This window comes from Pavona decussata, unplaced genomic scaffold, assembly GCF_977016875.1.
Source record: "Pavona decussata unplaced genomic scaffold, jaPavDecu1.1 SCAFFOLD_371, whole genome shotgun sequence".
Lineage (NCBI taxonomy): Eukaryota > Metazoa > Cnidaria > Anthozoa > Scleractinia > Agariciidae > Pavona > Pavona decussata.
The window spans coordinates 1,129,982-1,153,675 of record NW_028145747.1 but is presented as its reverse complement, the minus strand read 5'-3'; the positions used below and the strand labels follow the sequence as shown (position 1 = coordinate 1,153,675).

The following is a 23,694-nucleotide window of genomic DNA, read 5'->3' as shown; positions in this document are numbered from 1 at the left end:
TAGGTGCATTTCTGGACATAAGTGTCTTAAACAGCTAGATGTGCAGTTGCAGATCTCAGTTTACAGTGTAGATGCACTGTAGTTGCCATGTTGTGAGCTGCAAGTTGTTATTTATTTCAGGTCTTAGAAAGCTAGAAGCATTTTTTGCATTCTTGATAACAGTGATGGCCTTGTCATTTGGATATGAGGTACATACATGGCGATACTTTACTGAACTTAACTAATACCCACACTATTATCTTGTACACACGTAACACGTGATATGGAATTGTAATATGCAGTTTGCAAACAAATCCATACCCACCCCAAGGAAGGTCATTAGAAATTCCTAGGGGTAGGGGGTTGTTAAAAAGTCAAATTTTAGAAGTAAACTTTGAAGCTAAATGGGAATTTTGTGGTAGGAGGGGTGGTGCAAAACAAAAAACCCTGTGTGGGGGGAGTATTGGACATTTTCTGGAACTGCCCAATCAGCATATCCAGATACAACTTTTTGCAAAGGGTTTAAGGACATCTTAAATATTCCAAAATTGTAAGGTGATTCCTTCCCACAATTTGTTTTAAACTTCTCTTCTCTTCAGTCCCATTCATGCTCATGATGAACTCTCCATATGCAGTTTACTGTACATGTGTACCTTTTTTCCACTTTTTTCATCCTTTGATTGGTGGGATAGTGTTTATTATAATAAGTGGTCTTGTATTTACTTATTTGTTTGTTTGTTAAAGTTTATTTATTTATTATAATTCTTGATTCTTTGTTGTAGTATGTAGAAGTTCATCCAGACCAAGGAGAGGTCATGAAAGGCCTCTTCATACCATGGTGTAAAAACTGTGATAGTGCAAGTATTTTACAGGTATATGGATGTACAGTAATCAGAGTTAAGGGAATGAAGATTTCCCATGCACAATTTACCTCATCACCAAGTTTTAATGCAATGCAGGGCTTTAGACAAAAAATTATCTGAAAATTTGTGTGATTCCTTAACCCTTTCACTGCCAAATTTCTTGGTCTCTCGGGACAATTATCTTGATGTAGATGACCAAAACGGATTTAGTTGTCCTATATGAAGATCTCCTTTGAAATGTTCGCTGCTCTGCAATAACAAGGACTCAAGTTTTTTTGTGACGTCACCTATTTGAACCGTTGTTGTTTTGCTCGCGAGCAGAAACACATTCTAATCGGTAAGTTGTCGGTTTATAAGTGTACTTTCGGGCCATTTTGCACTGCAGAAGCTCCCAGGCTGGCATCTTAAAGCTGGAATGGAGAGTAGAGGCAATCCTCTGAAAGAATCCAGAGGTGAGAGATGATTTCATAGCGACTGGGACGCCAAAAGTGTTCGTATCGAGTCATGGTGGCTCACGAGTGAAGTTGTCTCTCTGGCCGTTCTCTGGGTGGATTCTCGGACCTACCTAGGCAATTTGGGGGAGATTTGACTTGCAAAGAAAACGATGTGTGCGATATTTTGCCAGTAGGACCGGGTGGCTCGACACTTATAAAAAACTACTGAATTAAGATGGCGGGACCTCCATTTCGTCGTTGTATCGAAATTACCCAGAATGCAACTCGGACGGCAAAGGGGAAATTACGGGCTTTGAAAAGTGGCTCGAATCAAATGGCTGATGTTCGAACAGCTGTAAGCGTGAGAGGCAAAATTGGAGATAAATGCTTAGTCATGAGATTAAGGGTTGCTGTCATGAAGGAATTTTGGTTTTAAAATGAGATTTTGAATTAAAAAATTGGAAGCAAAGATGTGTGTTTTTCAGCTTTGTCGATGCCGCAGAAAACGGGCATTTTTGGTTTTGCTTGAAAATAAATGTTGATATGGTACGGCAAACGGAAGATAAACTCAGTTTATTTGCTCTTAAAGCCTAAAACACTTACTAATTAACACTATTAGTAGACCATAATAACCAGATTTCTGGATTTGAGAACATGGCCAATCTTGACAGTGGTAGCCTCTAAAACGGCGACATTAGTCGCCTTTAGCAGTGAAAGGGTTAAAACAATTTACTTGTAAGTCAGAGAAACAACCCTCAGAAAACCACTAAAATGGACCCAAAAGTAATCAAAATTAGGGCTGATTGAGCCAACTCATGAATGTCGGGTGGCTATGTAGCGGGCCAGAATATTAATTATTTGTTTACTATTGTGGGCAATCATTCAGAAAATTGCGCTTTTGAATATCATCTTGTTGCAAATTCTAGAATGGTTCTTTTTTGCTGTGTTTGTAATTCCTGTTTTATTCATCCGTCGTTAATACTTACACAGCGGAAGTTTTAAAATGAAATTGCATCCCACATGAATTGTAATCAGAACAAACTACAAGCAGCAAATTTTTTTTAAATTTTTTGTATCTGCCCACTTGTATAGTATTATATATGAATATCATAGAAATATCAATCTCTTTGTACTAAAGTTAATTTCTGTGCATAAAAAAAAAAAAACAGGAATCTTGCAATTTCAAAAATTAAAAAAACCTGCCTGTCAAAAATTCAGTGAACTCTTACCTACCTTACCAAATTATTCCCAGATAAATTTCTGAAAAAGTTAGGAAGTTTCATTTTGTTTGCAAAATCTTAAAACCATTATAAATCTTCAAAGTCAGTACGGGCAGATCCCACCCCCACCTCCCTCGGTCTAGATAGGGTTCAATTGGTATAAAGGTAAAAATAATAATTATTAGTGATTTGTTTTCAATTATTAATTATGCCAGGCTGTGGGAATTGTTGGAGCAGTTATCATGCCACACAATATGTACCTGCACTCAGCATTAGTAAAGGTGGGTAAAACACATACAGTCCTTTTAAGTGCTGACAGTCAACTAAACAAAAAAATGAGCTACTTTGTATTTTGAGCTGCCAACAGGATAGGATAGGATATAGGACAACCTTATTTATACACGGTAGTTCCATCAGCTACATAATTATCATGTTAGTGGCTCTACCTGAACTAAGGTTGAGTACACTTCAATAAAGGTATTTGCTCGTTAACTCACTCATCCTCTAAAGAAATGTTGATTTTTGTCCTGTTTTCTCTTTGATGCTGCAGTCAAGAGAGGTAGACAGATCCAACCAAAAGGCTGTAAAAGAAGCTAATATGTACTACTTTATTGAATCAGGTAGAGATTAAGATTCAAACCTTTCTCAATTATTTACATTGTTGTCAATGGAAATTATTGTACAGTATCATTGAATGTACATGTATTGTTAACTGTAAAGTGTGTTGATAAACGTTACATGTATAAGTGTGGCAATTTTAGTGAAAAGTAAAGGGCAATATACATGTATCTTCTTGTGTTAAGTACTGTTTACTGCGCTGGTAACGTGGTACATGTAGTTCTGACATTTTGAGCCTGTGAGTGGAATTTGTGACCTTGTAAAAACTCTCTGGTGCTGCTTTCCCATTATTTTTCTCAGTTAGAGATTTTCCAAATTATAGGTTTGTGAGTCTGTCCCCACCCCTCTCCCCCCACCCCACCCCCCCAAGAAGTAATTGAGGTTGTCGTTGAGATACCATGATACTGGTTGATAGTACACTACAGTAACAGACAATAATTTTTATTGTTAGCATTCAACTTCCGTATTTCTGTATTCATAACTGTTGTCGTTGCTTTTTTACGTACTTCTTACTGATCACATTTGTTTATTTTTTTTTTTTTTAATTCTTCCTAGCCATTGCATTGTTTGTGTCACTTGTTATCAACATTTTTGTGGTCGCAGTGTTTGCAGAGGTATATAAATTGATTATTTCAGTTGCTTTTTCAGGAAATGGTTATAAGGGCTAAAGGATAAACAATTTTCAATATAGGTTAATAATATTGTTTATACATGTTTCGATTGTGCTCCAACAAAATGCAAACTTGCCTTGTGTCCCAAAATTCCCTTTTCTCTATGTTATTTTGTGTTGTGAATTCTCACAGTGCACATGGTCAAATTCAGTCATGTGTTGAACCTCTTCTGGGCAATTGTCTTTTTGATGGAACTTAATGTAATAAGCAGTGATCCGCATAAATGTTGCACTACATTGGCCAAAACGTTTATTAAAGGTGAAGTGAATGTGTACATGACTGGAAACAACAGCAGCAATTAAAGTGAGTGATCTTTTAAGGAAACGTTCTGCTTCAAGTTGTCCTAAAAAATTAATACTTGTAAATAATACTAATAACCTGGACAGTTACTTTAATTTATTTAATTTTGTTGGACTAGATTTGCAGCCTTTGTTACTCAAAAGAACAGCCTCTGGCAGTATGATGCATACACACTGAGAGAAATAATAATTATCTATATTGACTGGGATGAACAAATAGTTCCTGATTTGCATGTACCATCCTATGTTTAATAAATTATTATTCACCTGGCCTTTGAGTTGTAGCAAGGTGGGAGTTGACTTTGTTTTGGAAGAAACCTCACTTCTTTTCATATAGAAATCATGCTATTTCTTTGTTGTCATTGTTGTTACAAGCTCTGCATAGGGCCGGGGTTAATAGCTGTCAAGCCAACCCCTCCTGAGGATCTTACACAGCTTGCTTCTTGTAGCGTGGCGCTGTCAATAAATTTGATGGTTCACTCCTCCATTCATTTCATGCCGTTGCATGCCTTTGCATTCTTTCCATTTCCTTTTTGTTATATTAGTACTTTGTATTTACAGTGTACTTATGAAAACCACTGAGGTTTCTATCCATACAAACGGTAAACTCCAGCCTCGCTATGCGCTACCATGCAAAAGTCACGTTACTACATGTAAGCACAGAACAATAAAAATGGTAGGCTGTTAAAGAGAAAGAGTAGTAGTTCCAAACAGCTGCAAATTTAGCCTGACAATTGAGAAGTTTATTAACCTGTACAGTATGTGTAGAACATAGTTAAATGCAGTACTTACCCTGTCTAACTGTTTATTGTTGTCCATGACAGGCATTTCATGGGAAAACTTATGGAGATGTGGTAAGTTCATCGTGTTCTGTTCAGTCAATGTTTTTTTCTTTACCTTCAAAGCCCCAGTGGTGACCAGTATCTAATCCAATCCAGATATTTACACGTGAATTTTATCACACCTAAACCTGACGGTTTGCCTATTGTCCTTTAATGAACTTGAAAAAGCAAAGTGAACAATAGCCTATCCAAACTTAACCACGTCCTGCCCTTCACCATGGCTTAAGGCAGTATCTTGGCGGTGGGGAGGGGAGGGTGGATATTAATCTCCTGCCTAACCAAAAAGGGCTTGTGGTTGCATGACCTAGGCAACAATCTGCCATGATTATTTGATGTGAGGCTGTTGATTGAATACTGAATAAGAAACACTTTCAGTGGGAAAGCACTGCTTATGAGCTTTCGACTAAAGGCCCATTTAAACGGGTTCAATGTCTGACGAACATTCGTTCACCAAGCGTTGAACGGATGTGTTAGGAAAATGTTGGATGAACGGAGTGTTCAAAACGGCTTCAACACCATTCAGCATTTTCAAGAACAAAGGAAATGTTGAAGCGATGTTGAATGAAAGTTTTTAAAAACCAATTTAAATTTGATTCAACACGCTTTCAACAAGTTTTAACATTTTTTACACTTTCAACATGCTGAATGACCTGTTGAAACGCCCCCGACATTCGGTACAACAAAATTATGAACACATGTTGAAGCAAATGTTGAACCGTTTAAATGGACCTTAAAGGGTTTTTCTGAGGGACGTGACAGGTGAGAATCAGATGTCAAGACTTCAGGTGGAAGGCGTTAAACAGCGGTTTTTGTTTGTTTGTTTGTTTGTTTGTTCGTTTGTTTGTTTGAGGTTCTTGTAAAGGCCCGTCTAAACGGTTTCAACAGTTGCTTCAACATGCGTTGAACACCTTGTTGAAACAATTGTCGGGGGCGTTTGAACAGGTCGTAAAAAAATGTTCCAAACTTGCTGAAAGGGTGTTGAATCAAATTTAAATTGGTTAAAACTTTCATGCAAAATCAATTTAACATTTTTCTTCCTTCTTGAAAATGTTAAATGGCGTTGAAACCGTTTGAACATTCCGTTCATCCAACATTTGTCCAGTATCCGTTAAACATTCGTTGAACGAATTTTGATCAAATGTTGAACCCGTTTAAACGGGCCTTGAGTTGTTATTGTTGTTCTCGGAAAAAAAAAACAGAATATCAAAAGTATCTCGTCTTTTTATCCCTCTACCTACATCAAACGTGTGCAACTTGTTAACAGACATTTGTACATGTTTATAGTAAGTCAAGTTTGGTGTTGTATTGGTCTTTTCAGTATCCTAAATGCAATGAAAGGCAGATAATTCAAGCTGAAATATTCAACGTAAATGCTTCAGGTGCTGATCCTGAGGTAAGTGATTCAAAAGAAAAGTAAGCATGCCAACCGACACTCATTTTATACTCACAATGTGCTCTTAAGTACCTTCACAAATGAGTGGAGCTTTAAGTTACATGTGTAAATTTTACAGTGTACTGTAAAGATTTGAGTTACTGCCTAGGGTATTTTTTTTATCGATGGAGTTCAAGGGCGGACAGGACACTGAGAAAGTGTAAAAAAATGCTAATGAAAAATACCTGTAACTGGGGCTAAAGCAGTAAGAATGATATCAATGCGATTCTGTTCCCTTTGAGATTTGTTAAGGCCCTATAGCCCACTTTGAAAAAGTGATGGCCTGGGTCGAGAGTAGCTGCCCAAGCGATTGTGGGAAGGTTTGGGGGGACGTTGGCTATTATCTTCGCATTTTTGCGTCCCCCCAAACAATCCCACAATCACTTGGGCAGTTACTCTCGACCCAGGCCATCACTCATTTTCAAAGTGGGCTATGAAGTCATATCACTTGCAGATGACGTCATTTGTTCTCCACGGCTGCCATCTTGGATCCACCATCTTGGATTTCTAGATATCTGCAAAACAGCAGAAAATCCCTCAGATTGGTTCTCAGTTTATCAAAGCCAATACCTAAGAATCAAAATGGTATAAAAATGTAAGAGTTGTGTGGATAAACTTAAAATTTCGCTTAAAAAGGTAAAAAATCAAATTTTTGTTAAAATACGCTGTTAAAATTTTGTTGCCATGGAAACATGGTCACTCCCCCACCCCTCTCCCCATCTACACCGTTCCCAGGCTGAATAGGTTTAAAATAAAAGGAGGGCACTAAATTGAATCGTTAATTGTTGAGTTCTTCTCCAAAGTCACATGACTACAAATCCATACTCGTAACCCACCAGTAGTGTATGTTGCTCGCGTGATTTTATCAAAGGGCCATGTCTTCGTTTTCTCTCGGGTATTGATCCTGTCCACTGCTATTTGTAGCTGTTTCCTTTATTTTATTGGCCATTTTGTCATTTTGTTAAAGCCTAGTTTTCATATGTCGGAAAAATCCCAGACGATCGGGGATTTCACTGTTTCCCGACCGTCCCAGACTTTCCCGACTAATGAAAACTCGAAATCGTAGACATCTCCGATCGTCTGGAATGGTCGCAGACAAATCTGAAAATCGAAAGTGTTTCTATTTTCACTACGCGTCTCAGATTTCTGCGATGGCCGGCGATCATTCCCGACATATGAAAACTCAAATTTGCACTGTCGGGGACGTCGGCGACAGTTTAGCTCGTTACCGAACCCTTTAATTGCTTCGCTCCAAAACCGGTTACCTAATAAAATGAAAAATAAGATACAGGCTACCCAACTATTTTTGAAGCAGGACTTTCGGGTTCTTGGTCTTTTCACTTCAGAATTATTAACTTTGGTTTATTCACACTGACAATAAAATTTAATCAGTTTCATTTCATTGATAATCATACTGTTTTTTCTTTTCTCTATACAATCTTAGCTTCACTGGAATTCCACCATTAGTGGAGATTTGTATAAAGGGGTAAGGAAAGTATACAATCTTTGTCAGGGCTATCATACACCTTTTACGAGTCAAGAACGCAAGAAAAATTTTCATTAGTGCTACTTTAGATTTAAATAACTTGAAATTGTCAACCCGTTATCGAAAATATAATCATTATGATGGTTCTAAATTTCTTTATGGCGGTTTCCATAAATGCGAGAATCCATTTACACCTACGGTAATTAAAATCATTTTAATCAGAATGTAATTAATCAGGGTTTGCAATTAGAGCTAAGTGTAATTACATAATAAGTGCGGCGGGAGAACTGATTGAATTAATTAGTGTCGTAAGACATAATCAAAAGGGTTTTAGAAACTGCGCTGTATCAATGACTGACAGATTCAAGTGAAAAGACAAAGAAAAGTTTAGTTGAGTACCAAAAGACTTAGTAACACAACTCGCTGAAACACTGGGTGGTAGACCTGTGATAGACTAGCCTCCCATCCCTGGGGTTTAGGTCGTGTGGTTTGCCTGTGGCCCGATTGTGTCTTTGCCTCGAATAATTGTAAGTTTGTTTAACTATATTTCAGGGTGTGTTTCTTGGCTGCATGTTTGGAGCTGCAGCTTTGTATATCTGGGGAATAGGCATCCTAGCGGCCGGCCAGAGCTCTACTATGACGGTGAGTTTTTATTTTTTTTTTTCTATTTTGAGATAGTGCTAAAGGCCCGTATAAACGTTTTCAACATTTGCCCAACATTCGTTCGTATGTTGAAGCAAGAGACCTTAAAAGGTCTTGAGGTCTTATCGATACCCAATATTTCAGTCACGTTAAATGAAATCAAAGAAATGAATCTGCATCCTGTTCGACTTTTATACCGTTCATCTTTCAAGTGTATTACTTGTTTGTTTGGAGTTTGGATTAACGATTCTCAAATAGAGCGGTTTTACAGTTGACTATCGAGAGTAATTTTGTGTTTGCTTTGGTTTTGCTTTACTAAATCGCGCCATTTTGTCAACCAATGAGAAACCAAACCCAATCTAATCTTGTGTTGTTTGCACGCGTTTTCCCGCGCTTGGCACCGGTCACACGTAATTGCTGCAAGTTCTGATTGGTTCATTGCGCTGTTTACCTCTGTTGTGATTGATCAGAGTAATTATTTTGATTTGGCTTTTATGTCACTTAATCGAATTCCGCTCTAATATGAACTAACAGTGGGCGTTGTTGTTTGACTGAGATAGTGGTTATTTGACCGATTTAGTGCTGTTTTTGCCAGTATTTTTGGAAAACTGAATTGCATTTGGCTCAGTGAAAATGCGATGTCTAATTCATACGTTGCACCTTAGATGTACCTTGAACATCCTTGTCAAAGGTGACAGTCCACTGCTAGTTTTGCTGTCTTGAAATTTACCAGCTACCAGTTTAGTTGGCTAAACATTTGCCACTGAGCGTTTTGCGTTGTTCCCCAACGAACTTCAGGCATATGTAACAGTGCTTTGTGTTGGTATATATATGTATGGTTTGTATTGATTGATAAAGGAACTACCTGGAAATGTTTGCATGCTTTTTGTGTAAGAGCAACTGTCTGCCAAGCTTTTGGAGGTTGACAACACGAGTTTGGCGATGTGTGCCATGTGGATGCGCTTTACCTTGTGACATCTCCTGATTTTATTTTTTCAGGGAACCTACGCTGGACAATTTGCCATGGAGGTATGTAACCCCAGAAGAGTGCTGCTTTCATTTAAATTTGTGAAACTTAGGGATTTCATCCACAGACCGAAATGGTAGAGGTACATTAAATGACGTTTTGTCTGAGCTCGCTGATGATCAGGGCCCATTTGTCCAAAGCCCAATTAAGCTAATCTTGGTTTAGCGTGAACTTTGATTCGAGTTTAATTACTAACCAATAAAGACTCTTCAAAAAGATTTTTGTCCCTTAGTTTTGACGTAAACATTTCTTTACCATTAGCTTAAAATTAGCTTTTAAGCACATTTTTAATGAGCCAGGTGAAAACCTCGGTTAACTTTTAATCGTGGATTAGCGTTAATCGGGTTTTGAAGAACTCGGCCCTGATGGATTAATCAGGAAAGTAGCCAAGATTCCCAAACCGTAAATTTCCTTGATGACATCAGGATACTGTAGGTCAAAGTGAAAAAGAGAATAAACATTTTCTGCTGTGGAAATCATTCCTACAGATGGTGGTTGTTGTTGTTTTTTTTTTTCTTTTTATTGTCCGTCTTCTTGCTGTTACATGTATCTTCATACCTCTTTTGCAGCGCTGCCCACTGCCACTACTGGTGAAGTAGAAATCCTAAGAGAGATATCAGTTGTAGGGTAAATGTAATATTTTGTTCTTTTGCTGCAGGGTTTCCTGAAGATTTCTTGGTCACGTTGGAAGCGAGTGTTGTTCACCAGATCAATTGCCATTTGTCCGACTCTTCTTGTAGCAGTGTTTGAAGACGTTCAACACTTGACAGGAATGAACGACTTCCTAAACGTCTTGCAGAGTTTGCAGGTGTGTCATTATTTAATTTTGCAGTAGGTTTTTCTCCGATAACACCAAATTGCCATTCGATCCAGAATCCGAGGGCCACAGGACTGTTAAAAGTTAGAGTAGTTTGTAACATTAGAACTATCGAAGGTAGTCCGTTACAAAAGCCTTATTGGCTTCCTTGGGCTACCTTGCCTTGTGAATGTTTAATTTGTTAATGTTGTATTTGTGTGTGAGGCAATCGATAAATTGAAAGTAGTTAATGCCACCCTCGTTAAAACGGAAGAGTTATTTAATTCATTATTTTATTCCATTTATTTCTGTTAGAGCGGTTTTTAATTGAGTGTCGAAAGTAATTGCTTTTTTGCTTTGGTTTTTCATTACTACGCTCTGTGATTGGTTGATAAAACTCGCACCACTTTCTCAACCAATAAGATGCAAAATCAAAACCAATCGTGCTTCGTTAGCATGTGTTTTCCCGCGCTTGGCGCCGGTTGCATGTATTTGCTTTGAATTCTGATTGGTTCATTGCGCTGTTTGTGTCTGTTGTGATTGGCCAGAGTAATTACTTTGGTTTTGGTCTTACCACACTCGATTGAAAACCGCTCTTAGCATATTCATGTTGTTGTTTACCTGTCTAGACACGTAGAATATTCTTTGCGTACGAGTGACCTTTTTTCTTGTCCCTTCACCAGCTACCATTTGCCTTGATACCGGTGTTACAGTTCACTGGCGATCCAACAATCATGAAATCATTTCAAAACGGAAGGTTTGTAACCAGAACTCTGATGATCTTGAATGTCCACCCAAGTTCAGCTTTAATCCACTCTTAGCCCTCTGCGAAATTGTTTTTCTTGTAAATTGTGAGTTCTTGATAGCTACCATTTGCTGCGACAAACACACTACGTAATTTGAGAGAAAAATTGCAAGTACAATTCGCGGTGTCGCTAGTTTGTTGTGACACGATTTACACGAAGTGTTGCGTAGTGTAACTGGCCCTGAAGTGAGCATGTCTCGTAGTGAATTTATCTGTTGTAGAGAAGGGTTGCACAAAGTACAAAGTTCTAGTAGAACCTTATTTTGCTTCATGAAACACTAATCACAACTAAACATTGCTAGACATGTTTGTTTCATTTTACGATTTAAAAAGGCTATTATTTGCTGGCGGGATTTGGTTGATATTTTCTTTTATATTTTTTTTGTTGTTGTGCAGTTTTTCCCAAAAGTAGTGTTATTCAAAACAGCAAGTGAACCTCCGGAAATACAAGAACAGAACACATAACTTGACTTCGTTTCAATCACTACTCTCTTGCCTACTCTTCCTTTACACGTAGGCAACGCTGACAATGTTCAAACATTTTCTCGGCTAGCGAAAAACTCCTTTTGTACGTAGAACTTGTGTTGCGAAGTAATAATATTGTTTTTTAATTGTATTGGCCTCTCTGAATACCAGCCATTGGGTTGAATCTCATTACGTAACCGTAGTTACTTACCTTAGTTACCATAGAGATTTAACTCCAAAAATTAGTTAACTTCAAATTGTTTTTTTGTTTGTTTTTGTTTTGTTTTTGTTTTTTTACAGAGTTATGCAAGGTGTAGCGTGGCTGCTCTCCGTCGTGGTTATAGGAATTAACATGTTTTTTGTTGTCGACTATGTGGTAGGTTGCCCTTTTCCGCTGCTGTTTCTTTACCTGGTAACTTAAACCTCCCCAACGGTGTCTCGGCTTGCAAAAAGCTTGTCCTGTGTTTTATTTTATTTTACTTTCTTTTTCTATTGTTGTTGTTTTTCGGTTGTTGTTTTTTTTTTTTAAGAAATTTTTGGATAGACTACAAGCCGTCGCTTATTTTTCTTAGGCATAGTAAAGGAGAGGTGATCGTGATAAGATGTAAAGGTGTTGCGTATTATGGAGGTGCCACTCAGACTATTAGGTGCATTCTAATAAAAATAGCATCTAAGCTTTGCTGCTAGCGGAAAATTTACGAAGTGCTCGCTGCTCGCCAGTTGTATTTTCTAAAGTGTTCGCTACTCGTAAGACAAAGGCGATCACTGCTCGTGTTCGCATGCTTACAAAGACCATTCGATACCCCTCAGCTCTTGATGAAACATAAAGTCTAAACATTTTAAATTAACACTACAGAATATGATGCATGTTGACGTATTTTCGCTAAGCTGCAAGTCCTACGATAACTCTATTTATTTCTGTACCAAAACACCTACAAAGCACGATTTACGAAATTTCGAGCATACGAGTAGTTGCGAAAATTTTGCGAGCATGAGTAAGCAAGCACCAGCTTAATATTCGCGAGCAAATCAAGCAAAGGCCAAATTTTGCGTGCACTAGAAAATTTCAAGGTACCATTCGATACCCCTATCAAGGCGTGATAGATGTTAGGCGAAATTAGATTTTTATCACTAACAGCTATAAAACCCTGACAGCAGGCCCTAGTTTCAGGCCAAATAAGGCACGGCCTCACTCTTGCACCGCCCCTCCCCCCTTGTACCCACTTCTTGACGTGAGCGGCTGTACTGGGTTTACTAAGGCTTTTAAATAATTTTGTGTCACGTATGTTGTTTCATTGATTTGGAATTACCATAATTTAATTGGGCTATCTTTACAACTGTTTATTTTGAACAGCAAAAGACCGTGCCGGCCTTATGTGGCACAATTTTCACATTTATGTACATTGACTCTCCAATGCTTCTTTTCTGGCTTTATTTTCAGACTCAAATTCCAGACAATGCGGGATACTATTTTCTAGTGGCGCTTATTCTTCTATTTTACGTCTCTTTTCTTTTGCTACTGGTGGGTAGAAAGTTCTTTTATTTATGCATCCTTTCATCCTTAACCTCAGAGATATAATAAATATCTTATTAATCATCTCGTTTTCTTGGTAGGTAAATTGTAAGTTTAGGACCGATTTTTTTTTTCCTGTTGATTTATGGCCCGCGGGCTTCGCGCTTGGGCCATAAATCAACAGGAAAAAAAACTCGTTCTGTAACTTATAGTACGGACCTCGAACTCGGTCCGTAACTTACAGGACGGACCTCTATGTCACTGGTCAGAAAATTGGTGTTCTGGCAAATTGAAACAAGCACTCTCCATTTCAGGAATTATTTTGGCTCCTGGCGCAAGTCTTACCATACGATAATCGGTCACGTGACCGGTTGTCGGACCTCTTACGTTGTGTAGAGAACAACACAAAAGAGAAACAAAAAAATGTGTTGTTGCGTCCTCGCCATCATCTTGGTGATTGTAACATCCCTAATACTTGCTATTGAAGAAATTGTTTCATTACATCCCGCTGTATATTGTGTTTTAGGTTTATCTAGCTCTTGGCTTCACATTCCTGGATTTCTTGAAGGTACACCAAGTTCATTTTAATATCCTACCGCTAAGTTATCATGTGACATGTTGTTCCACTGCAGACCGTATAAGGAAACCTAACGACAGACGCTAATGACTCAGGGTTGAATGTTTGCTTTTTTGGCTTGTTTTTGTTTCTCGCCAAAGACTGGAAAGCCTTTCTTTTCGGTATCGGGTGACGTGCCATTGCAGAAGGGAAAGCGTCAGAATGCATCAAAAGGGAGACATTAGAGACAATTAGCTCCAGGGTTTTTGCGTTAACGGCAAACCGGAAACGGCAGTTTCAGGTTGGGCGTTTGACGTTTATGGCTTCTACCCCTTTAGCTACACCTCTCACTTGAAGTGGCCGCCATATTGAATTTGCGAACAGCAGTATTTCTGTTTTACACAGCAACATAAAGCTCCATGTTCGCTCTTTCGCGTTAGTTTACACCTAAACATCAACATGAAGACTTGCTACATAAAAATGTGACATTTTTACGTTTCAAAAAATTGAAAAGTACGACTCAAATCGCTGAGGTAAATGACTTACGTGAAAACCTACCTCTCCACGTTGGAAACGCACGTTGAAAACTGCAAACGTAACGTCAGAGCCTTGTCACGTGAACTCTAGCCGTTCACCGTCTGAGATTTTTGCCGAAAAGCCTGGTGCTAAATGTCTCTATTCAACTCATTTTACCGTCCGCTGTCCACGAATAAACGCCTGTGTTTGAGTTTCCTTGTGTTTGACATGTTATCATGTCCCCATACTAGTCTCTTCTAAAGAGGACACTGGGAATGAAAAAGAAAGCATTTCTTTCTACATAAAAAACGCAAGTGACCACCATTTGTACAGGGTTTTTTTGGTTAAGAATTTTCCAACAAAAGGCACTGATCCTTTTAATACTGTGGGATACGTAACGAGAATAAGCTGTACCATTTGAATGTTGGGAGGGCAGGCACGATTCGTAAAGATGAAGTAAAAACAGTTTTCGACACCCAAAAACTGTTCATCTTTCTTCTCAGTAATTTCACAGTTATGTTCCAAGAAATCAGACGTCAAAGGCGACAAATAGCAGCCGTATTGACACATAAATATGACTAAGTTCCTCTCTCTGAGGTTAAATTTCCCTGAGCGTGAATGCACCATCTTCTCAGAAATGTTATTTTGATTTCGGAAAGGAGCCTGCTTTTCGAAAGTCCCGGTAACTTACCGGGCCTCATAAGTGTTTTTGGCGATAAATGTTTCTTAGCAGAAGCCAATTTTTGTTAGCTTTAAATGCTAAATTTTAAAATCATAATTCTATCTAAACATTGCCCAAGTACCATGTCTGTAATCACTGTGTAATCGGCGAAAAAATATTTAAAAATATACTTATCGGGTCCGGTAAGTTACCGGGACTTTCGAGAAACGGCTGGTGCTTTAAAGTGCAAAGAAATGGTACACAAAATTCCGGTCATTTCGGTAGAAGCGAGAAAAAAAAAACTAATACCTTAGGAAGATATTACTTCTTTTCCGGAAAATTCCGTTGGGATAGACCGTCCCATAAATTCTCATCTTCCAGCGGAACAACAAATAGTGAACGTTTTTTTCTCTTTCATACAAATGGTGACCGCTTCTTTTCTCATCCACACTTTACTCTTTTTCTTTGACAGTGTCTACAGAGACCAGAGCACCCGTATGTAATCCAAGAAAACACAGCTGAGAGTACGGAATCAGCCAACTCGGCCATGAGTCCAGATTAATGGAATCCGGCTGTTTCCTCATGCTGTTATAAATTGTCATCCATTTTTAGTCAATTGAAAGAACTGGCTTGATGCTGGGTAATATCCAAAAAATATGCCATTCCCGTCCCCCCCCTCCCCCCCTCCACACACATAAGGGATAAAAATTCCGGGGGGAGCTCAAGGCCATAAAATTTAAAGGAAAGTATGAGGCTGAATTGGAATTTGTGGCGTGTGGGGGTGGGGGGGGGGGGGGGTTGGTATGGATATTTTTCGGAACTACACAATCTTTTGCATACTTATTCAAAACGATCTGAGAAAGCTGTAATTTAATTTTGTACGACACTTCAGTGATTCAAATTATTTTTTTTGGCCATGAAAAAGCTAGAAGTTTTTGCCAAAAGTTCTCTAATTATTCCACGTGCGAGCGTTGGAAATGAGATGATAGATACGCGTCGAGTTGGCTATTTTCATCCCTCATCAGATAAGCGAGGATGGAATAATTGTTATACTGAAGACAACTAAGAAGTATAGCTAGATCTTGCTGATTTCATTTTGAAAGAAAGACCAGAAGACAATTTAAGAAGCACTATAGGTCAGGAATGGTATATTGGCTGATATCATAAAAGGTGTGACAATGCATTCAGTGATTGACGTAATTTATCGAGACTGAGATGACGTGTTCTTATACGTGCAAGGGCTTTGCCTTAAGGACGGTGCCTACTATTGTTACTGCGCATACGTTCTGCGCATCTCGAGATATTCGGGTTTCCTATGGGTTGTGCCTGCTAATACAGGGATATTTTTCCGCGGTTTAAAACTATACGGAGAAAATGAAACTTAGCAAATGCTTTTGGTATCTCGAAAGAAAATTGTGGGTAACCATGTATTTTTCAGAGATAATTAAGCTTCAATTTAGGGAAAAAAATCCCATACATTGCTTTACATTTTGGCGCTTTTTAGAGATATTATTGCTTAATTATCTCTGAAAAATGCGTGGTTACCCCCAATTTTCTTTTTGGATTCCAATAGCCCTTGCTAAAATCTGCTTTTCCCGCATAGTCATAAACCGCGCAAAAATACTTCGGTATTAGTAGGCACCGTCCTTAAGTCAGTAATGTAGTCCATGGATTGGCCTTCTCAGTTAATCTAGCTAATCTCAGTTAATCGTAAATAATCTAATAAACGCCCTGGCTTTGAAGTTGTCGAGGGGCCGTTTAATTGATAAAGGCGTTGTTCACTTATCAAGCCTTGTCATGTGTGTGTGTTTGTTTTTTTTGTTTTTTTTTTACATTTTTGGCTATTGACCGTGCACAATCTGCGATAGATTTTGAAATGTGTTGGAACAAAGGATCAATAGAAACGTTCCTGTTAAGCTATTCAGCCGTAGTGCGAACGTAAAAACGGAGGATTTTACACGGCTCTTCTAACATAAATTGCAGCACCGCTGTTATCAACTCTGGAGACGGCAAGGTTTCATACCCAGTGCCGCAATTAACTATGATCCGTCCAAATCACGCGTGCTTCGGCAGTCTCCCTTCGAATTATTGCTTTGTTTTAATATTTATTAGAGAGAAATGCCTCCTAACCCCCCCTCCCCCCCCCCCCCCCCAAATTGTAAAATTGTAGGAAAGGGTGTTAATCACAAAGAATCTATTGTAGGGAGGAGTCTGTTAGGTAAGCAGTGTAAGTCGTTTATCAGATCATTTACGGTATTTGGAATATTGTTGTTTAGAGCTTGTGATTTAAAATTTCGGGTAAAATTTGTTACGTGACGTTTGTTCGCTAGCAATATCGAGGAACTGATTTGTCCGAAATGATTTGGTTCTTCGAAAATTGTACTTAGTAAGGATCGTCGGTTTTCCGGGTTTAAGTAATCAATGTTAAATGTGAAAATTAGACCAATCAGAGTATTTTGTACGAAAAAATATAGAGAAATAAAAATTTAAGATGAAGTTTGTGAGTTTCTTTTATTATTACCGACGAATAGGTTTTTACTACACCAAACTTCCTTAGTTGAAAACTCTTGGAAGATAATGGAATTTCGAAATTCACCTTCCCCTAGTTCTGTCTCGTGCAGTGAGTTAAATTTATTTGTTTGTTTATTTATTTGTTTTCTTTTGGTTGGTTAGGAAAGGTACTGCTATTTTTTAGTGTACCCCAGCCTCGTTCCCGGCGCGCCTCGTCTGCATGTATGCACCATATAATCACCAAAGTTGGAGTTGAGCAATTTTTTGTTGAGTTTGATTATCGATAGTTTTACGATCATATTGTTTAAGGACGGTGCCTACTAATACAGAAGTATTTTTGTGCGGCTTATGACTATGCGGGAAAAGCAGATCTCAGCAAGGGCTTTTGGAACCGGAAAAGAAAATTGGGGGTAACCGCGCATTTTTCTGAGTTAATTAAGCAACAATATTTCTAAAAAGCGCCAAAATATAAAGGAATGTATGGGAGTTTTTCCTAAATTGAAGCTTTATTATCTGTGAAAAATGCATGGTTACCCCCAATTTTCTTTTGGGATATACCAAGAGTACTTGCTAAGTTCTGCTTTATCTGTATAGTTTTAAACCGCGCAAAAATATTCGTGTTTTAGTGAGCACTACCCATAGGAAACCCGAGTATCTCGAGATGCGCAGAACGTATATGCAGTAACAATAGTTGGCACCGTCCTTAAGATTTCTTATGATTGTACTGAAGGCTAAAAGAGGTGTAAGTTAACTTGTAAAAGCAATATATAAGGTACTATGTGAAAATATGGTCCACCGGCGAGGATTCGAAGCCCGGTCTTCTGCATTCAAGGCAGACGTGATAACCACTACCCCACAGGCGTCTGCCTTGAGCGCAGGAGACCGGGGTTCAAATCCTCGCCGGTGAGCCATATTTTCGCATAGTACGTTATAACTTGCTTTTACACGTTAACTTGGTTTGTTCCTCGCAGTTATCCTATGTGAAAATATGACTGATTCACTTAGCATGAATATTCCCTGATGTCTTTTTTTTGTATAAGAGAGGTGTCCTCGAGAAAAAAAAAAGAGTATTACTTTCAAGGTCTAATGTATTTAATTACCACAAAATCTATAAGATACATAAAACGGGAGCGTGCATGGGCTATTTTGGATTATTATAACTGCCTATTCCCGAAAGATCGCATAAGAATTAGTATGTATACCAAGTTTGATTATGTTTCATTGCGCGTTAACCATGCAGGCTGTGACCTGTCAAAGGTCGCCCAAATTCCATACAAATGTCTCCAATTCTGAGATGGTGTCCCCCAAATCCTGGTACAAAATCTCTAATTGTTCCGATTTTTGAAAGCCTTCTCCATGGTTGCAATCTAACGACAGAACCTCAAACTTGGTAAGCTGATTAATTTTAAGGACGGTGCCTACTATTGTTACTGCGCGTACGTTTTGCGCATCACGAGATACTCGGGTTTCCTATGGGTGGTGCCTACAGGGATTTTTTTGCGCGGTTTGAAACTATACGCAGAAAGCAGAACTTAGCAAATGCTTTTGGTATCTCAAAAGAAAATTGGGGGTAACCATGCATTTTTCAGAGATAACTAAGCTTCAATTTAGGAAAAAATCCCATACATTGCTTTATATTTTGGCGCTTTTTAGAGATTTTATTGCTTGATTATCTCTGAAAGATGCGTGGTTACCCCGAATTTTCTTTTTGGATTCCAATAGGCCTTGCTAATATCTGCTTTTCCTGCATAGCCATAAACCGCACAAAAATACTTCGGTATTAGTAGGCACCGTGCTTAATATGATCTTTCTTGTAATAGACTCCAATTTCTGATCAAATGGAATTAAAAACTCGTCCCCAGTCTCTATTTGAACTTCGGATCGAAAGGGGCAATTACTTGGCCGTATGCACACTAGATACGGATAGACCCTTATCACTCGGCGGTCATGCTGAGTCTTAGGAGAATAAAAAGCTTTGTGTTTGCATGGTAAGCCCGCGTCTGACCGAGGCTTGCCGTGCGAAAACAAAGCTTTTTATTCTCCCGAGACTCAACATGGCCGCCGAGTGATAAGGCTCTTTTATTCGCCCCAGAGGGGCAATCCGTCGTAAGGCAAAAGTGAGACGGTTAAAATTTTGGACTTATTAATTTATTCATAAGTGTGACCTTAATTATCCCCTTGATGCGCTAACAATTGTAAGTTTATTTTGAGCTCGGCCAAGCAAACGACAGAAAATGTCTCATCCTTGTAGAAGTTTAGTCAGTAATTATTTAAGGGTAATTTACGAGGAAAGGGTTGTGACATTATAAGAAATCCGGTTGCGGGTTTCGATCGAGCAGCCAAGGACATCCCCAGCGCTAAATAACACTGAACAGAGCTGAACTCTCTGACAACAACGCTTCAGAGATTACCCATTACCAAAAGTAAAATTTACCAAAATTAAGTGTCGTTTGATAAAATCGTCGCGAACTTAACGTGATTCCTAATGGGAAAATACCGCCATCTGCACCTAGCCGGGGGCAGCGGAGCTGTTGAGTGTAGTTTGTTACGAGCTAAAGGTTTCATGTGGAGTCTCCCCTTTTAGTACTCATGCCTAGATTTGACCGTGAGTTTGTCATGACATTCCAGCGATACAGCTGTCCGCGTTAAAAATGACGCCCAATTGGAATTCAACTCTGTTTGCAACGAAGGCTTGTATCTCAATAACTGAACTTTTTCTCGAATAAGTTACAGAGAAAAGATGCATAATTATCCTTCTCAACATATGGTGAGGCGTGTGCTTTAGTTTCAAGCGAATTTTAGCCAAGCTTTCGAAGTGCTCTCCTCAAATGACTTTTTAACTTGACTTCAAGTTTTCCAACTAGTTCGACGAAAAGTTTTGTTTTTCTTTTCGACTGTTTTTTTTTTCAACGTCAATTGAGTCATTTGATTTATAATAATACAATGCATTTTTATTTAGAACGATGGAAGCGAGATAAGTCGGGAAATGGCCAGCCAAAAAAACACTAAAAATCTGTCCGCCATTACTCAGATTTTATTAGAGAAGCCTGTGATACTTACGCGGTCTTCACGAAATAGCTGGCTCGTGACGTCATATGCGCACCAGTTCATGGAGTTTGACAGTGCGAGTGCAGTACATTCATTTCCTTCGCTTTAACATGTTTACAGTTCTTATTTGCGTATGTCTAAACAGGTTTTAAGACCTGCGCTTTCTCATTTCCCCAGGACATCATTAACAAGCTCATCGGCATCTTTCCGTAATATTGGCCCATAACATAATCTATCCATTGTCGAAAGTGGCGTACCCTGGCGTAGACACCGTATCGCCTTGGGCGTGCACATCCGTATCCCCACGATACCACACCCTCAAGGAAGAACTTGTCGTTGGCTTCACACACCATCGGGCCTCCTGAATCCACTACGCAAGAGCCTTTACCGCCCTCTTGATAGCCAGCGCAGATCATGCTGTCGTCGATTGTTTCTTCTGGATAGCTGTATTGACAATTGGAGTGAGATACGATTGGGACTGAAACTTGCATAAGAACATCCGAGCGTAGATAGGTGGCTCCAAATCCTGCAAAAAGAGAAACAGAGAGCAGCAGTGTGTAATCGGGATTTATAACCACGAGACGCAGTCGTGTGGTTTTAGACCCGATAAAACACTTGCTACGAGTTTTTTGAAAGGCTTCAAAAACATTCCTGGAAAAGCGTGTGTCTAGATTCATAACAATGATGCTTTTGTGAAAGTTGGAAATTAGCATACGAGAAAAACATTAAACACCACATACCAATAACGAGGAGATTTTATCGGTTTTTAAAACCACTGCACGTGATGTTTTATCAACCATTTTTTATAGGTCAATGGGCTTTTGAATTATTAATGAGTTTTGAAGATTTCCATTTGATTTTTCTTTTTGATACTTTCACACATCTGGTACTGAATAATAATAACAGTTAGCAATAACAATATGGCAGTATCCATTTCATAGTAAACATACGGTTGACCAAGCCCCTCCTTCATTCAGCACTGCCGAATAAATGAGCATAATAACATGAACTTAAACACGCGAAATCTGAAGTAGCTGCTGTATATTTAAAGCCAAATCATAACTTTAATAACATTATTGAATCTGAGTAGCTATCCAGCAGCCAAGATTTCAGGATTTACGCAACCGAACGAGCCTACTGTTGTAGGACGTTTGCACCTTGAAAAGGTGGGGTTTTTTTCTTGCAGAGAAAAATGGCTCGAAAAAACACTTATATAGCGATTAACGTACCAGATTCGAGCTCATGCACTCGCTTGAACAAACAACAATCGTCATGTGCGTCACGTGACAATTTAGCCATATTATCCTAGGACACGCGGACAGCAGATATTTTTATGGCGTCTCCGTTCATGAAGAAATAAAGTGGTTCGGACTATTTATTGACTATTATGGATACAATGACTTCGTGTAGGGGGATACCATAAAAATATCTGCGATTTTCAGATGCTGTGACTAAATTGTCACGTGACGCACATGTTCGAGCGAGTGCATGAGCTCGAATCTGGTAAGTTTATCGCTTTATAAGTGTTTTTCGAGCCGTTTTCCTCTGCAGAAGCCCCCAGTCTGGGTATCATTAAGCTAGATTGTGGGTAGAGAAAAGCCTCTGAAAGGAAACAGAGGTGAGAGGTGGTTTCACGTTGACTGAGTCGTGAAACATGCTGTGCAGCAAACATGGAGGCCCAGGGCCCAGTTGCTCGAAGCATGGTTGGCGCTAACCCGGGTTAAATAACATGACAACCTATTTGAAATGGAAGGAGGAGGAGTTCTACGCTCGCGCTGTGGCTGAATCACCCAAAATTCTTTTCGGGCGTGAACAAGGCAACTTGAGGTCTGATAAAGTGGCAGATGTATAGCCCGCGGAAAACGTTGAGAGGAAAACGTCCACTCAAATACCAAGGTCTGAGTTTGAGGTTCGCCGTAAATGTTGACTTTTCATTTTTGAACAAATGTTTTGGATTAAATATTGACCATAAATAAGAGTAATTTTTGGTATTGCAATTGTTCTTTGGCCGAAAAATTGGCATTTCAGTTTGGGCTTTGTTGTCAAACGAACGGTGATGTGCAGCGAAAAGCGGGAGGTGTAGTCGGTTTGCTGGGTGTGATGATGGCCAAATACACCAGTTGGTGCCATTCACACATTATTAGAATATCATGACGTTGTGATTTAAGTTAAACAAGAAGCAAATCATGAAAGCTTGAACGGTATTTCCGACACCGCTGTATACAGCTGTTTCGACAAAGGTTGTCCAAAAAAGCGTAAACGCGTACGCGACGATGCCAAAAGGTAGTCTGGGAAATACCCAATAAATTTCAACAAAAGCTCAGAATCCATATTGACCGCCATCTCAAGTCGCTGTACGATCGAGGCATTATGGATTGTGAGCTTCTCGAAATTTGTTTTTTGACGCTGAAAAGCCCCGTGGGGACGAGCCAATAAAGTATCATGTATGTATGTATTTCCTAGACTACCTTTCGGCGTTGTCGCGTACGCTTTTAGCTTTTTTTGGACAACCTTTGTCGAAACAGCTGTATGCGCTGTTGGTCCTCAAAGGGTTAACTGTTGGTTTTTTCTAAGGCTGTAGAATATAATCCAGACTGACTCAAATGTTATTGAAATCAATAAAGAAACCTTAAAGTGGTACAAAAATGTAAATGTTAAAAGGATCAACTTTTAATTTCTCGAGAAACGGTACAAATATTTATCGCTGTCAAAATATTTTTGTTTTGGAAACATCAAGTTACAGTGATCTATAACTTGATGGCCAGATAACTCGTAGGAAAAGACACAAAATTTAGCTTTAGTTTTGATTTAGTTTCTTCAATATTTTCAAAAAAAATTAATTGTGTTCAAAGAAGTTGGCTCGAGCACTTTGCGCCGGATCTCAGGCGAAATAGGATTAATATCGTATTATAAAAAGCAAGTACCATCAAAATTTCTGATCTTTTTAAAACTTTCCTGAGAGATACTTTAGATTCTTTTTACGTTGTGGCAAATTAGAAAAAATAACGCGGAGAGATTTCGACGTTTCGATGACATCCTGTCATCATTATCAAGAAAATGAAGACAGTTTACATAAGTAAGTAGACAATGTGGCTGAACTATCCAGTAACAGAACAGATGGGAACGGCGTTAAAGTTGAGACAGAGAATGAAAAAAATACCGTCATGTCCTCACGTAATTAGACAAAACTAAACATCGTAGAAACTAATATTAGGGACTTTTAGAAACCACGACTAGAACGGCAACGAAAACATGGCTTAAAAATACAAGTTCACGTTACTTGTACTACGTGGTTATTCCAATTCTTTTA

General features: G+C 38.8%; 1 protein-coding gene across 6 annotated transcripts in view; it reads left to right on the top strand.

Annotated features, from left to right (window-relative positions):
* The window catches only part of LOC146452387 (natural resistance-associated macrophage protein 2-like), a 30,851-nt gene extending 13,530 nt beyond the window's left edge, over nucleotides 1–17,321 (top strand). For all 6 annotated transcript variants that reach the window (XM_085097976.1, XM_085097975.1, XM_085097970.1 and 3 more), the window contains 16 exons: nucleotides 121–188; nucleotides 762–851; nucleotides 2,712–2,777; nucleotides 3,047–3,116; nucleotides 3,670–3,728; nucleotides 4,909–4,938; nucleotides 6,245–6,319; nucleotides 7,803–7,844; nucleotides 8,397–8,486; nucleotides 9,486–9,515; nucleotides 10,172–10,321; nucleotides 10,993–11,066; nucleotides 11,880–11,955; nucleotides 13,021–13,101; nucleotides 13,619–13,660; nucleotides 15,298–17,321. In XM_085097976.1, coding sequence (XP_084954102.1) covers nucleotides 121–188; nucleotides 762–851; nucleotides 2,712–2,777; nucleotides 3,047–3,116; nucleotides 3,670–3,728; nucleotides 4,909–4,938; nucleotides 6,245–6,319; nucleotides 7,803–7,844; nucleotides 8,397–8,486; nucleotides 9,486–9,515; nucleotides 10,172–10,321; nucleotides 10,993–11,066; nucleotides 11,880–11,955; nucleotides 13,021–13,101; nucleotides 13,619–13,660; nucleotides 15,298–15,387 — 1,133 coding nt within the window. In that variant the 3' untranslated portion in view covers nucleotides 15,388–17,321. The remainder of the gene's footprint in view (nucleotides 1–120; nucleotides 189–761; nucleotides 852–2,711; nucleotides 2,778–3,046; nucleotides 3,117–3,669; nucleotides 3,729–4,908; nucleotides 4,939–6,244; nucleotides 6,320–7,802; nucleotides 7,845–8,396; nucleotides 8,487–9,485; nucleotides 9,516–10,171; nucleotides 10,322–10,992; nucleotides 11,067–11,879; nucleotides 11,956–13,020; nucleotides 13,102–13,618; nucleotides 13,661–15,297) is intronic.
* The last annotated feature ends 6,373 nt before the right edge of the window (nucleotides 17,322–23,694 follow it).